Source organism: Corythoichthys intestinalis, chromosome 13 (assembly GCF_030265065.1).
Source record: "Corythoichthys intestinalis isolate RoL2023-P3 chromosome 13, ASM3026506v1, whole genome shotgun sequence".
NCBI classification, from domain to species: Eukaryota; Metazoa; Chordata; class Actinopteri; order Syngnathiformes; family Syngnathidae; genus Corythoichthys; species Corythoichthys intestinalis.
The window spans coordinates 36,635,423-36,652,743 of record NC_080407.1 but is presented as its reverse complement, the minus strand read 5'-3'; the positions used below and the strand labels follow the sequence as shown (position 1 = coordinate 36,652,743).

At 40.3% G+C, this 17,321-nt stretch overlaps 1 protein-coding gene across 4 annotated transcripts in view; it reads right to left on the bottom strand.

Moving 5' to 3' along the window:
• The window catches only part of LOC130927781 (zinc finger protein 432-like), a 122,147-nt gene that overhangs the window by 72,924 nt on the left and 31,902 nt on the right, over nucleotides 1-17,321 (bottom strand). For all 4 annotated transcript variants that reach the window (XR_009066520.1, XM_057853793.1, XM_057853791.1 and 1 more), the window contains exon 2: nucleotides 226-636. Coding sequence is in view for 3 of the 4 variants with exons in the window: in XM_057853793.1 (XP_057709776.1) it covers nucleotides 226-636 (411 nt within the window). In the remaining variant the exon portion in view is untranslated. The remainder of the gene's footprint in view (nucleotides 1-225; nucleotides 637-17,321) is intronic.

Genomic DNA, 17,321 nt, shown 5'->3' with positions numbered 1-17,321 from the left:
TAGGGTGTCAAAATTTGCCCTCCTGCTCACCCCACCCCCTCAAAAAAGATATTTTAAACTTTCCAATAATGTATCACACGTGCATGTTGACATTTTTGTAATATGGCGGAATTTGGAGCACTATCGCATAAAGACTAAATTAATTGAACGAATGCCACCAAATGAGTTCCTGCTTCTTCAGAGAGAGCCCTGCACTCGCCTCAAGGTGAGTAACGTGATACTCACAGAACAGCGAGTGTGATGTATTGTCGTCACTCTCTGATGGCCGAGCGAAGAGTTTGTCTGTTTGGAATCCTTCTTTTGAACTGCTGCTGCTGGCACTCGAAGGCTCCGCCCCTCTGCTGGCCTCACTCAGACCTCCATCTTTACCCTTCAAGGGCTCACCAGTCCACATGGGGATGTCCATCACCTCCATTTTAACATATGGAGGGTCCTCATTTTTGAGGGGATGAGGTTGCTGCTGCTCCTCAATGTGGGGGTTCTCCACTCTAATGAAATAGTCCTTCTGCTCCTCTTTAACGTGGACGGATTCTTCCACCAACTTCTTGACGTGTAGCGATTCTTCCTCCTTCTCCTCCTCTTCTTCTTCCGTGCGAGCAGACTCCTGGCATCCAGGACGATGCGCTTCACCAACATCTGCAAGACCAAGACAAGAATCACACATTGTTGATTTTGGGGCATTTATGGGTCACTTCCTGTTGTTGTGGTGCGCCGCCACACCAAAATAAAGGCCGCCACGCATTGCAAAATGTGATTTTTTTTTAGATATAAAGATATATTCTAATTTATAATTTGTATAATTTAAAATTACGTCTGAAACATATAGGCTATATGGCGGAAAACACTCAGGTGACTTGAAGTTCCGCTTTGAGACCCCCAATTTAGCCAACTTCCAAACTTGTCTGATATGCACCTGTGATACATCATTGAGAATCTTAAAGGCCATGTGACATAAGGTTGGCCAACCATGTTTTGTAATAATATTAATGGCTAAACAATTATAAGCATATTTTCATTATCTTTTTTAACGCAACCCTTCCAGATTCCCATAGCAACGCCCTTGACAACGAAAATGCTTTTCTTCGACAATCTTCGGAATTGACGTCCGCCATACACATGGTATTGTTGCACTGCTTCTCGGTAAAATGCCACAGCGGTGTGTGGCGATGTACTGTTCTCAATCTAAAGAGAAGTTGTATGAGTGGCTGGAGGATAGCAGGGAACGTAAATGGACATCTTTTGTTCGCACTAAGTGAATGAATTTCACGCCTTATCGAGTCGTGTTCTCTGCTACAAGGACTTCGAAGATGCCTGCCTCCTCAACCGGTCTGCGTATGATCAAGGATTTGCAAAAAAGTGTGATTTTTGGATAGATGACTGATGACTTTGTCAAAGCAGAGCTGCCAGCTGTTGTGGAGCAGTGCTTAATTTGTAAATCATAAGGTGCCGGAACGCAAAGTACATATGACAACGCAGGGATGACGGCATGTGGACAGGTCCCGGAACATATTGTAAGAGCCCGAATAGGGAAATAGAAAGGAGAGGAGTGAATGATGGCTTCCTTCACTTTAACAGTTAAATAACAAAAATAACAGCGGACTGCTGCAACATGCGACCGCCAACTTCGCTCTCACGCCGCACTTATCTCCTCACTTCCCGCTACGCCACCACTCTGCTGTCCGATGGCCCCTTCAAGGGCCCGCAGGCAGTTACCGACATTACATTATGCAGAAAATGGTGCTGAAAACAAAACGCAAATGCCCACTTGCCTGTGGGACTTTCCTTTTCTTTCTTTCTTTTCTATGTGCTTCTCTGACTCGTTTTGAACCATCATCCTTCTTTTTGAAAAAGACAGTAAATGCAACAGTCTTTTTGGCATGTTGAAATACCGTTTGATCCTGGCTGCTTGCTCCCAAGATGCCACAAAGTTTTTTTTCTTTTTTTAAATGTCAGGAGTAGGGATGTCCCGATCCAGGTTTTTGCACTTCCGATCCGATACCGATATTGCTTTGCACTTCCGATCCGATACGGGCCGATACCGATACCGGCCTATCTGAGCATGTGTTAAAGTTATTTAGCCTCCTTACTCAGTTGTAGCCTCCTTACTCAGTTGTCAGACTCATGTTGAAAAAGGTTTTAGTACTCTTGATAACAACTAGCCAGCTGAATTAGGTGAGTTTGAATAACACACAACGGTTGGTAACAAGAAACTGACCTGTTTATTCCGTGACAAACACAAAACATTATAAATAACACACAGAAATGGCATAGTCAGTCAGTAAAACATGTAAATAATATTGTAAACTGTCTTAAAAAAGCAAAACACACGAACAACTTCAGTGGAAAATCCCACAAACCCCCCAAGCTATTAGATGCTTTTAATGTTTCGTGCATTAGTTACTAAATTGCATAAAAAGCCTCTCAGGTTTAAATTAGTGTTACACCGATACCAATTTTTGGCCCCGATACCGATACCTGGCTGTGCCGTATCGGCCGATACCGATACCATACCGATACCACCCCATTTATATATATATATATATATATATAATTTTTTTTTTTTCTCCCACCAAGAGCTACATAATTGGATGTGGAATCCTTGCTATCAAGGCTTTGTCAGGCTGTTGCTTACCTTTGCAAAATAGGAAAAAGACTAGTACAAAGTATAATACTAGCCCAACAGTAAGAAAGTAAATTATTTCTATTTCTGAAAGGTGGCAACCCTACTTTGGAAACAGTTCCCAAATTACTGCAGCATTTCTTTAAGTAAAACACAAGTAAAGTTGACGTAGTGAACTGACCAGAGATTGTTGCACCAGTCCAGCGCCCTTACTCTGGATAGCAGTCCTGCTATTGCAGGCTCAAACTGGTTGTGTTCGTTTACGTTTCGTCTTCAAATGTTTTATCAGGTTCTAGGTATTGAAGCTGGCCGATTTAACTCCACATCTCGAAACTTTCAGGCCGCAAATCTTGCATGCAGCCATTGATTTTAATTGACGGGATTTCTATTTTGAAATATTTTCCGACCGCCGCCATGTCGGCGCAGCCAAGCGGCCTTGTCATTGGTCAGGAGTGGCTATTGGCCCGTTCTCATTGGTCTGTAGCAGGCCAATAGCGATAGCCGCTTGGTGTTCACGTGTCATCACACAACACACAGACAAAGTGTAGTGAGCGCCAGGAGAAGAAAAAAAAGGCTGCGGTCAAATGTTATAATAATAGACCGGTAAATGGTATCGGCGCCGTCTTTGTTGGTACTCGCCGATACCGATACCACCATTTTGGGCCGGATCGGCGACCCCTGCCGATACTAGTATCGGTATCGGTGCATCTTTAGTTTAAATAAACGACTATTTCAGTATCAAGTTAACATTTTAAAACAGTAAATAAAATACTCAAGTCTCCATTCTGTATCAGCAGCTTTAACCCTTTAACACCTAAGCCTATTTTGGCCGAATTTGCATGCATTTGATGTTGCCTTTATATTTCAAAGAAAAAGTTGTTCACAATGGCCAAGTTGGGTCCCTTTTTTAAGGACACCTTGAACTTCATGTCCAAACTGTTTTTTTCTTCACTGACCAATTATAATCCACATTTTGGACCCCAAAAGACAAAAAAATCCCAAAATAATTTTTCAAAATTTGTAATGTTGATGTTCCATTGACAATCAAACATGCTCGACCAACCGTTTTGAAGCTTGATAATATTTATTCAACTTGTTAGGATAAACACTCAATAGAAAAAGATAAGATTGAATAGTTTTATGTTTGACAATTCAACACAAACAGCAAGTATGGTCATAGGCGTTTTTGGCCTGTACACATACTATGGTCAAAACAAGTTATATACAGTGCAAAATAGTGAGAAAAAAAAATATCATCTAACACAAAAAGGGTTTGGAGGATATCTCTTTGTGAAGTTAGGTATTATACCCATCACCTTATCTAAAGTATATACGTACATGCACTCAAGCTTCTCAAACACTCTTTATAAAAATTGAAAAGATTATAGTGAAGAAAAAATATATATATAACATTGAAAAAAAGTATTTTCAAAATATTGACAAGTAGTTCAGTTCAATTTAAATTTTTCTGGCATACGACCCAATAAAGTTTTTTTGTTTTTGTTTTTTTTGCTCACTCAATAATGCTTCTGCATGAACAGGTCACGGACACGGAGCTGCGTCACACACAAAGTCACACAGCCTACTCTTTAGCGCGCTGCTGTCACTTCTACTCACCGAGACGCCGACTCATCCCAGGAAAAAAACGACAAATACGGCTCATCTTCTTCCTTGAGTTAATGAAATAATGCATTAGCTTATGCTAAATTTAGTTTTAGTTTCATTCTGCACGTTTCAAAGTCGCTCGCTCAATCGAACCGGTGCACAACACCGGCCGTTGCTTGCTTTGCATGCCTCCTTTTCCTTAGTTGGCGCCTCGCTCGGAAATTTATTAAAAATGTCTACATTCGGTTCGTCCTTCTTGACATCACAACGGTCTTGGGATCTGTAGTTTTTTTTGTGCTGCTTTCGGTTTTGAAAAAGGACAAGAAATGATGGAAATATGGAGATAGATACATGGTCCATGCAGCGTTTTAATGCATATTTATGAGTGCAATAAAACTATAAAACTCAAATTACATTATCTCCCGTTTTTCTTGGTCGATTGACTTCAAATAAAAACTGGTGTGGACATCAACTTCCGCACGTTCAAATGAGACCAACCAGCGGCACGTGGGTGACGTAATTACAGCGTGACGAAGCTTCAAAGACGGCATGCATAAACGTGTCGCTGCCGACACGTTCGGTGTTAAAGGGTTAAACTACATTCAATTCATTTAATTTTGCGAATCAACTGTTAAAGTTGTTAAAATTGCTCCCATCTATAATTTCCCTTCTGTCTACCTTCGACATGTGAAAGTTTTAAAACTGTTTTGAAGATAAATTCAAGTCATGATTTTGCTGATTTCTGAGTATTTTAGATAAAAAGTAATTTAGATCCGCTTGGAAGGTTCACAACAGCCTATTGGGGAAGTCTCCTGCTTTAAGATGGCAGGTGTTTACTAACGCAACTAGTTTTCAATACCTCAATGTTGCTAACGCCGTCGAGTCTGTCATTTTGCATCTAGTTCTATATACATATGATTATCTATTATCTACAGTTAAACGATGTTGACGTAGTTTGTAGCGGCTGTCAGCAGCAGTCAGGTATTCTTGTGTTTTTTATCCGGCGGCATGAGTTGAGCTAAAGCTGTGAGTTGAGCACTGGCATTACCCGGGTCTATGACAAGCAGAGCTGGGAATCTTGGGCACCTAATGATTCGATTACGATTCAGAGGCTCCGATTCGATTGTAAAATGATTATTGATGCACCCTCCTCCTTTAAAAAAAAAATTTTTTTTTAATGTTTTGTACATTAGTTCCAAAATTGTTCAAAAATTCTCTCAGGCTAAACATAACTATTTCAGTATCAAGTTAACATATAACAGTAAACAAATATATAAAAATCACAGTAAATAAAAAACTCCAGTCCCCATTCTGTATCAGCAGCTTTCATCTACATTCAATTAATGTAATGTTGTGAATCAACTGTTACAGTTGTTAAAATTGCTCCTGTCATTCCATAATTTCCCTTTTGTCTACTTTTGTCAGTTTTAAAACTATTTTATCATTTAAAGATAGATTCAAGACAAGATTCTGCCGATTCAGGAGTATTTTAGATAAAAGTTAATTGGGTTCGCTACAACAGAGCCTTCTAGAGAGGTCTACTGCTTTAAGATGGTGGCTGTTTACTTACGCCGGAAAGTGTCATTTCGCATCTCTGTTCAATAATACATGTTCTAACACCGACGTTGTCTGTCATTTTGCATCTAGTTCTACATATATATGATATCAACTGTAGCTGGCTGTTTGTAGCAACTAGTATCTGAGCGTTGTTTGTAGCGGCTGTCAGCTGCAGTCAGGTATGATTGTTTTTTTATTGAGCGGCATGAGTTGAACATGATGTTTACTCTTGGTCCGTTCCTCATTGCGTCCCAAAGACCGTGCTGACTGTGTTTTACTTCCGCTTTACCTGGTATAATTCAATAATCGGAATTTGGATATTTGTGAATCGTTCTTGAATCTTACACGGCCGAATCGCGAATAATCTAAGAATCGGAAATTTCGCACGCATCTAATGACAAGTGAAGGAAAAGAGTCGATTTTTCCTTGTTACAGGTTGTTTTATTCTTATAACGAACAGGAGATGATGACACAGAACTCGGGAATAAAAAAGAACGAAGAATTTACGCTGAAAGATAAATGAATACAGACGAGACATTGGTACCATCAGACAAAGGAACAAAAGTGCTCCCGCCTCTCTCGCTTCAAGAATCCTGGTCCGTGACGCCATTTGAAGGAAAAGAGTCGATTTTCCTTGTTACAGGTTGTTTTATTCTTATAACGAACAGGATATGATGACACAGAACTCGGGAATAAAAAAGAACAAAAAATTTACACTGAAAGACAAAAAAATACAGACAAGACATCTTGGTACCATTAGACAAAGGACAAAAGTGCTCCCGCCTCCCTGCCTGGAGTCTTTTTTTTCCCTTTAACTTGGGGGAAGGGTCAAATTACTTGGAATGTGCATTGCCCACCTCCGTCTTGCTAGGACTAGCTAAAATTGTCCAGATGTGCCGCTATTCAAATGGCATACACTGTCTTAAGATGGGGAATGCAATGTCCACATATGATTATTGTTAATAAATGGAAATATATCTCAACACAAGCATGATGTTTACTCTCGGGACACAATGCGGTCCGTTTCTCATTGCGTCCTGAAGACTGCGCTGTGTATTAGTTCCGCTTTACTTGACATATTTCAATAATCGGAATTTGGATGCTTGTGAATCATTCTCGAATCTTCCACGGCCAAATCGCTCATGGATGTAATGACGGCTGGGCATGTTGTACCTTGTTTCTAAGTGTTGGATGGTGCGTCTTTACTCACGAGAGATAAGGGCTCGTCATCCAGAATTAATTCGTCGGCAATGACTCTTATTATTCCCTGGGCTTTGGGGCTGTCGAGTGCCAGTTTGTCACGCATAGCAAAAGTTTCTGCCAGTGTTAAGTGCGTAGGACCTTTCTTTTTGTCTTCGGTTTTCTTAACATACTTCTCATATTGTTTGTGGTGGTATTTCGCTAAATGCTTGATTAAGTTGGTTGTATTAAAACTTATTACAGCTTTACCACCACGCTTGACTTTATTGTGGCATATGTTTCAATCTGCCTCTTCGTCTTTGTCGTCCTTTAAGGTGAAATGATCCCACACAGCTTACATTTTTACCGATAAAGTCTCTCGGTAAATTGGGAGACGGTAATGTAAATGTAGTGTGTTGAAGGTGTGCCGTAAAATGCGCACCGAATTTTAGGCAAACCGAAGCAAAAACGAATGGCTTATGTAAATTGGTGCGCTGAAAAACCCGGACCGGACTTAAAATAGAAAAACTGGATCGGAAGTCTGGATCGGAATTATTCCGTGTTGGCCGATCCGATACCGATGCGCATTTTTTTGCCCATATCGGCGTCCGATCCAATCCAAATATCCGATCGGGACATCTCTACTCAGGAGTGTGATTTGTTGGTCCAGCTTCTCAGTGCACCATTATTATTTTATTTTATACTGTAATGTCCTAACTGCGTGTAATATTCTGATATAATGTTTTTCGAGGCACCCTGAAGTGCACGCGTTACTCTTGTTTTGGTCACGTGACGCGGGAGTGTGATAGAGAGGCACAGGCTCTACCTACCTGTGTTTGTACTGTTAGTTCCATGTGTTAATAAAGAAACAAAGTTGTCAGCACGTCGTGTGTTCGATACCTTTGCCAACAAAAAGCTCATAACAAGACACTATGCACGATCCGTTTAAGAGACGCTAGGACTGGAGAGCTGTGAGTAGTAGGAGGCAAGGGGGAGATGAGGAGAAGCAAAACTTTGCGGTCGAATGTGGCTGTAGTCCGCTATTATTTTGTTTTCTTATTGTTGCCACAATAAAGTGGAGATAGCCATCAACACAAATCTTCTTTCCCCCCAACGTTTTTATATTATTTTATATGCACGAGAGCTGCCGGATCTGCCAAAATGAACATGAAGTCTGATTATTATTTTTTATAAACAATGTCATCAGATAGACAAAAACATAAAATTAATGTGAAAATGCCTGCATCTTCAAATCATGACAATAATAACAGCCTATATCTTACCAATCTTGTAATCTCGATGGGTCTTGTCTCCATTCCATGTCAGGTAGTCCAGGCACATTGTTTGCATCCTGATTAGCATCTGGCTAATGCATGATAGGTCCAACATAAAATTCCAACCTACTCTTCTTCCTCCAACACTTCAAAAACTTGGATCTCCTCCCTTGCGCTCGATCTATCCTTTATATCGCTGTTTGAATCATTGTTTGAAGGCCGTATGGAGTGCTGCCATCGCTGTTCTCGGTGTGACGTATCACTTCCGGCTTCGTCCCCTTTCAGGCTCGGACTTCGGAAACGCCATTATTTCGTCAAATATACAACATATAAATTATTTTTTCATGCTTTATTTGTTGGACAATGTTTAATTACTTTAATTGTGACCCTATTTGGCATGTTATGAAATTATTTCACATTTGGTCTTTAAAATCTCAATTTTATGGGGGAAAAATTTTTTTTTGAACAGGAGGGCACTTAAAAAAAAAAAAAAAATTATCGCGTACTTACCTTGTTTCGATCCAATAACATACATACAGGCTTACATGGAATGTAAGCATGTATCATTGAGTGTCCAGACACAGCTGGATCTTTTGGAGATTTTATGGGTGAAACATGGTCATAAAACAAGGGTCGCGATGCAGAAATCGCAGACATCAAGGAGTGGTCGAGATTTCCTTTTTCTTATGTTTACCTTTTTAAACGTTTTTTTTTTTTTTTTCAATTTTTGTTTGGATCAAATATTCATCATCCAACATATTGGAAAAAATGCGACAGACACAAAAAAATACAATTAAGCGATAATTATGAGGTAGATCTCCATGACGTTCTTACTTACACCATTTTTTTCATTGTGACGTCATTTGTTTAAAAGTTTAAAATATGCGAGAGAATAATAATTAAGTTTTTTTTTTTAACAAAATATTAGATATCAATAAATATTTCTAAGCTAAAAACGAAACACATTTTGTATAATAAATATAATTACCTTCGTTTTATTGCTTGGTTGAAGCAAAAGCGGTTGCGCGATGTCTGTACCCGGGGGTTTCCAGGATAAAACGGACAACTTAAGAATAGTTTGGGGGCTTGATGCGCCATGAATCTGCTATGGCAGCATAGACATATTGTTCTGTCAAGCAGTCTTGTCTGTGTTTTTATATGGCGAAAAACACAGACAAGACTGAAAAAGCAGCTCATGCACCCCTCTTTGAAATAAACTGCTGTATTTTAAGCCAAAAGAACTGTTGTGCTTGATTGAACAATATGTCTATATGCTGCAATAGCAGATTCATGGCGCATTAAGCCCCCGAACTATTTTCAATTTGTCCGTTTTACCCCCGTTTACAGACGTCGCGCAACCGCCTTTGTTTCAACCTAGCCATAAAAAAAAGTAAGTAATCGTATTTATTATTCGAAATGTCTGTCATTTTTAGCTTACAATCATTAATCAACGTCTTATACTTAGTTAAAAAAAAACGACCTAAAAAAATTATTTACTCGCATATTTTAAACTTTTAAACAAATTACGTCACAATGAAAAAATTGGCGTCTGTAAAAAAGCCACGGATATCTACCTCATAACTGTCACTTAATTGTATTTTTTTCATTGCTGTCTAGGGCAGTACCAAACGACTAATTTTCTCCCGATTAGTCAGCCACTATTTTTATGATTAGTCGACTAATCTAATAATTAAATTTTATTTTTTTTTTTTACTAATTTAGCAATGAAATTTTTGTTGATGCTTATCAATTCACAAAAACATTTTGGAACACTTCAATTATTAAAGTACAAATAAGCACGTAAATAACAATAACAAATCACAAATAAACAATGAGTTCAAATGCTGATAGAATTAACTAGTGCAAAATAATGGAATGTAAATAGATTCAGAACACTGACTTCGCCTTTCCAACATGATTCAAAACAATTCTTACAAAAACACCTAGCATTAATATTATGGTATAGAACTATATATAATAGTATCATAATAATTATAATAATTATTCATTGCCAATCAGATTTTTCATAAATGGTGTCATTTTAAAGGTATTCTTTGTGTAGAATCTGAATTTTGAAGTATGTGGGATTAACTCCAGAAATCGTTTAACCCTTGAGAGTCGAAGGACGCGCCGGCGCGTCCTCAGCGCACGTCGTCTTTGAAGCGCCCTCACGTTTTAAATACGTCACCCACATGCCGTTGGTTGGTCTCGTTTTCAAGTGCGGAAGTTGCGGTTTACTCTCGTTATTATTTGAAGTCAATCGACCAACTAAAACGTGAGATATCGTCATTTAAGTTTGATAGTTTTATTGTCATCTCAAAAAAACATTAAAACGCTGCATGGATCATTTGTTTATGTCTATATTTCGATCATTTCTTGTCCTTTTTCAAAACGGAAGCTCCATGAAAAAAACACAAATCAAACGAACCCTTTCGAAGTCACAGTGGAAGCACAAAATGCGTTTTTTTTTTTTTTTTTTTTAATAAATAAAACTGCCGTGCGAGGTTCCACCGAACGAGAGGGAGGAGTGTTCTGAAGCAGCGAGGTGGCGAGCGACGGCCGTTTGGATCAAGCAGCGACTTTGTGTGACTTTGAGAATGAACGGAAAACTAAATTTAGCGCAAGCAATTGTGCTTTTTGATCAACTTGAGGTAGAGGATGGTCTAAATTCGTCATCGTCTTCTTCGGAAGAGTCCTTGAGTGAAGATAGTGACGGATTGAACACGTGGGTGACGCCATCGACGAGCAGAGGTAAGCCAACTCACTTTTTTTTTTTAATGCTGAAAGTTTCTTTTGAAAGCTTCTTTTGATATTGCAAGACAAAGTTAATTTTGATGCAATATAAGTGTGTGTTTGTGTATATAATAATAAAATGTGCATATCAGATCAATGTCGTACGTGCACTGTGTGTATCCCAGGCAGGAATTTATAATTTGTGTTCTTCTTTCTATATGAAGATTAGGGATGTAGCACATATTCATCAGCTATGGTGTTGGAGCCAAAATAAGTGTTGTTGTAAAATAAAATGATTATGAAGAATGAATAAGACTTCAGAGTGAATTTTGGTTAGTTATGAAAGAAAACTTTTATTTTGAAATCGGAGGTGCACTTCCGGTACGAAAGTGATAACAGGAAGAGATTGTCGGGAGAGCGAGGCCCAATGAGTTGGTAGGATAGAGGAAAACGATACGGATTTTCAACCACACACGCACACGCTCCCGCACACACGAAGACAAACAAATCGACAATGGACACGCGCACACGCGCACATATACAAGCCAACGGGACTCTCAACATAAGTTAGTATAGTGGAAATATCGTCGCGCTTTGTTTTTCTTTTGAATATACACATACATACACTGACTGATAACAACATGACTGAGCCAAAGGACTACACTCATCATCGAAAGACGAGAGCACCTGTGTACCGCTAGCAAGACGTCAAGTAAGGTGCGTTGGAACCAACTCTTTCTACACACTTGCTGGGCTGATGGTTAATTTGTTTTGATTGATAGCCATTACATCAAGTTGAAAATCCCTCGCTTGGGAACCGCAGTAAAAAAGTTAATTGGACTGGCCGAAACAAACTTTTTGAACGCTGTTAAAGTCCCACGTTGTTGTTTGATTGAAACGGATTTGAATCGAGGTTCATTTGGAAGGATAAGTTTGGACTCGCGTGTCAGTAAATCCTTCGGGGCCCGATTATTTCATTCAAATTATTTGATGGCTGCACCAGCCATTGGGACTTAAATGTTGATTGAGTTACGGCAGGTCTAATTTGTGGATGGTCGGATTGTGCATGTTGAACTGCGGTGCGCACTTTGTTGAATCAAAGGCTTTAACGGAGGAATTTAAATTTTGAATGTTGGATGGTTGTCGCGCTGTACGCCAATCAATTTTTGGAAATACCTTGTTGAATCTTCAATTGTGCACGTAGATCGCGCCCGTTGCTCTGCTGCGCTAATGCACCAAATGAATGGTTTATTTGGGTTTGATTGATTGTGCTTGTTGCCATGTTGGGAAATAATAAGTAATTGAAGGCACATCATATTTTGACTGGTTATGTTGTGCTGTGCTAAATTGGTTAATTGAAAAGGCACATTGTTTGATATTGGAAATTTGACTGTTTTAAAAACTGCAAAATGGCAGATGCCTTGCGTGAAGCAGACAAAATTGGACAGGAAGTAGCACAAGATGATTTGTCCAAATTAATTGGATCTCGCAGAGCTAAACTGGCCAGATGCACAAGGTTGATGAATGAAATTAGACCACTGCTGATTGAGGACGGTGATGTTGAAGACGTCAATGATCGTTATGCTGGATTTGAGGTTGCCATATACGATTTCCAGCAGTTACATGATATTGTGAATAGTGAATTGTCAGACGATGAACAACCAGCGGACACTAGCTGGTTCCAAGAAAGGATGTACCCTTTCGACTCATTTGCTGTGGAAGTTGCAACATGGAAGAATGCTGCTAACCCTGATGCTGAAAAGCAGCAATCAACTTTTGCACTCGGGGATTGTGCTGCTGCAATTAAAATGAAAAGTAAAGGAAGTAGTAGTAGTGGTAGCACTAGTACTAGATCTAGTAGATCATCAAGATCATCTAGAGCCTCACTCAAACTTGAACGCGTCAAAGCTGAGCTAGAGCGGGCAGAGCTCCTAGCAAAAGAAGCTAGCTTAGAAGAGCAGCATGCCCTGGATATGGAAGAATTGCAACTAAAAACAAAGAAAGAAAGGCTTCAATTGAAGACTAGTATTGCAGCCTCCTCTGCCAAATTAAAAGCTATAAACCAGCTTGAAACAGTTTCTTTGGCGAGTAGTAATGATGCCGATGATGTAATTAGTCATGGTACACAAAGCGCCTCATTGGATGGAAATGTTGATCAATCACAAGATGAATTTAGGGATCTAATCACTGTGCCCAAAACACCACTCCAAAGAATGGTCATGCAACCACAACGTCACGAAACCCCACTAAATCCAAACCCTGCTGTGTTGCCCTCATCACACAGTAGAACTGCTAGACAGAGGCCAACTATAATTCAAGCCAGCAATCCTATTAGTCAGAATAGCATGTCCAGTGCAAACAATAGCAACGCTGACATAGCTAATATATTGTTGATCCAACAGAAACTCGCTTTATTGCCTGTACGGGAAATTATTGCTTTTGATGGTGATCCAATGAATTTCCGAACTTTCATTCGTTCTTTCGAACATGGAATCGAAGACAAGACAAGTAGTAGTCAAGACAGACTGTATTTCCTAGAACAATATACCACTGGTCAATCAAGAGACCTGGTTCGTAGTTGCATGCATATGCCGCCCGACCGAGGTTATGTTGAAGCCAGAAGGCTGCTGGAAAGTAACTTCGGAAATGAGATCAAGATAACCAGCGCTTACATGGAAAAGGCTTTGAACTGGCCAAGCATAAATGCAGAAGATGGAAAAGCACTCCAGGCCTATGCACTGTATCTGAGAGGATGCAACAATGCTTCACAGGACTTGCAATATTTAGAGGAACTTGATAGCCCCGCAAACCTCAGATTGATCATCTCAAAGCTGCCGTACAAAAGTAGGGAGAGGTGGAGGTCTGTGGCATTTGACATAATGGAGAACAGACAACGCCGTGCTAAATTTGAAGACCTTGTCAATTTTCTGGAGAAACAAGCCAATATCATGTTGGATCCATTGTATGGGAATATCAAGGACATGAAAGACTCGTCTGAAAAACGAATGTCAAAACTTAAAGATGTAAAGCCACAAAAAGCAAGAAGCCGAGGAAGTAGCTTTGCAACGACTATGACAACTGTGAGTGACAGCACAGCTGAAGAGAAAGAAAAGAAGCCGGAGAAAGATTCTTCATATGGCTGCTTATTTTGTAAGGACTTGCATTCATTGCATGTCTGTCCACGGCTGAAAGGAAAATCACATGACTCTCGAGTTGAATTTATTAAGTCTAATGGCCTTTGTTTTGGATGTCTTATTAAGGGGCACCTCAGTAAGGACTGTAAACAGCGTATGACATGTCAAACCTGTGAGAAGAAGCACCCAACAATTCTTCACATTGAGACCAAAAAACCTGAGGGTGCTAAGAGCGACTCAAAAGAAACTAAAAGTATTACAACTAAGACAGAAGAGACAACTGTTAGTGCGCTTGTCTCCATGGAAACCGGGAGACATACCGGGGCTGGTAAAGATTGTAAACTCGCTATAGTTCCGGTACAAGTGAAACTTGAGAAGGGCAACAAGACCATCATAACATATGCTTTCCTGGACCCAGGCAGTTCTGCAACGTTTTGTACGGAGAAGCTTATGAAACAGCTGGAAGCTAAAGGAAAGAAGACAAAGATCCTTCTAAGAACCATGGGCCAAGAAAAAACAGTTGAAAGCTATGAGCTCACTGGAGTTGAAGTAGGTCACATTGAAGGAGGAACCTTTCTCTCGCTACCAAAATTGTATACCCAGACGATACCAGTCGCTAAAACCAACATCGTAACGTCTGAAGATATAAAGAAGTGGACCTACTTGGACCCAATTCATTTGACACATGTTGATGCTGATGTGGAGCTCTTGATAAGAGTAAACGCTCCAAAGGCTATGGAACCCTGGCAGGTTATAAATAGTCAGGATGATGGGCCGTATGCGGTTAGAACTCTTTTGGGATGGGTGGTCAATGGGCCACTCAATGGTTACACCGCTGCTCGGGATGCGGGTCATCAAGAAGTGTTTGCTAATCGGATCTCAGTTGCCAGTTTGGAAGAAGTTCTCATTCAGCAATATAACCATGACTTCCCTGAAAAACAATATGAAGGAAAAAGTGAGTTATCAGAGGAAGATCGCAAATTCATTGATATTTTGTCAAATTCTGTAAGCCATAAAGATGGACACTATTATTTGCCATTGCCGTTCCGCAAAAAGGAAGTAATCATGCCGAACAACCGTCACATGGCCGAACAACGGGCTCTTTATCTTCAGAAGAGGTTAAAGAGAGACAAGAAATTCATGAACGAGTACAGCGATTTTATGAGCGATATGATCAAGAAAGGTCACGCAGAGAAGGTCCCTGAAGACCAAATTTTAAGAGAAGAAGGAAAGATATGGTACATACCCCACCACGGTGTCTACCATAAACGGAAACATACGATCAGAGTTGTCTTTGACTGCACTGCTTCATATCAGGGCACATCACTCAACACCGAGCTCCTGCAGGGCCCCGATCTAGCAAACACACTTCTAGGAGTTCTGCTCCGATTTCGTCAAGAGAAGGTGGCTCTGATGGCGGACATTGAAGGGATGTTCCACCAAGTAAAGGTACGGCCTGACCACATTGACTATCTACGTTTTCTATGGTGGCCTGACGGCAACACTGATGTGGAATTGCAAGAATATAGAATGACGGTTCATTTGTTTGGAGCCATATCATCCCCGAGCTGCGCCAACTTTGCGCTTCAGAGGACTGCGGATGATAATAAGGACAGATATGACGAAGAAATTTTGATTTCAATTAGAAATAATTTTTATGTTGATGACCTGTTAAAGTCAGTAGCCACAGAAGAGCAAGCTATAAAGTTTGTAAAAGAACTTCAAAACGCCTGTGCTGAAGGAGGGTTCAAGCTGACAAAATGGATCAGTAGTAGCCGTAGAGTTCTTGCTTCGATCCCAAAAGACGATCAAGGGAAACAGATTAAGGAATTGGATCTAGATTGTGAAAGACTGCCAGTTGAAAGAGCGCTGGGAATACAGTGGAATACGGAGAACGATGTCTTCAATTTCCAGATCAATGTGAAATCCCAGCCACTCACTAGAAGAGGTCTTCTCTCCATGGTCAGTTCAGTGTATGATCCGTTTGGTTTTCTTTCGCCATTCTTGCTGAGAGCAAAACTGATACTCCAAGAACTGTCGCCTGAAATGTGGATGGGATGAAATTATTCCAACGCAATTATCCAAACCGTGGACGAAATGGCTAACTGAAATAGGGCAGCTGTCCTCTCTCCAGATCCCTCGCTGCTTAAAGCCTGACAACTTTGGCAAGCTCAAGACAGCACAGTTACATCATTTCAGTGATGCTAGTGAGCTTGGCTACGGCACTGCTAGTTACCTCCGCATGATGAATGAAAGAAATGAAATTCACACCACACTCGTCATGGCGAAAGCAAGAGTTACACCTTTGAAATCAATCACAATTCCTAGATTGGAATTAGCCGCAGCAACTTTGTCTGTGCGCATAAACAAAATTTTGATGACCGAATTGCAGCTTAAGTTGGAAGACTCAGTGTACTGGACAGACAGTCAATCAGTGCTAAAATACATCAACAATGAGACGAAGAGATTCCAAACATTTGTCGCGAATCGGATATCAGTAATACGTGAGCTCTCTAGTCCATTGCAATGGAGATATGTGAGCTCAGCTCAAAACCCTGCAGATGATGCGTCAAGAGATTCGAATGCTGAAGCGTTCCTGAGGAACAAAAGATGGCTTAAAGGACCGGACTACTTGTCCAAGCCAGAGAAAGAGTGGCCAAAAGTCCCAAAAGAAGTCAAGAACGCCTTATCACCTGAAGATGTGGAGGTGAAAAAGGAGCTGATTGTCAGCAGTATCAGCATTGAAGAAAAGAAACCTATGACCAAATTTATTGAATACTTTTCTGATTGGTCAAGACTCAAGAGAGCCCTTGCATGGATGCTGAAACTGAGGGGAATACTCAGACTATTGGGTAAGAAGAGACATGAAATAAAAGACTGTGAGCAGACCAACTCAAAAACACAAATGATGACATTCAAAAAGACTCTTGGTCCCCAAAGTCTATCAGTCCTTGATATGGAGGAAGCGGAGAGAGATCTCATCCGATACACACAAGAGCAACATTTCAAGGAAGAAATTGACCTCTTGAATGACGGCAAGAGCTCTAAACGAGGAAGTTCAATCAGGAAAATGGACCCATTTATGGAAAACGGGATCCTTAGAGTTGGTGGACGATTAAGTAAATCTGCTATGCCGGTGGACCTGAAACACCCCATGATCATCCCTAAGGATTGCCACATCTCCAAAATCCTGCTTAAACATATCCATGAGAAGGTAGG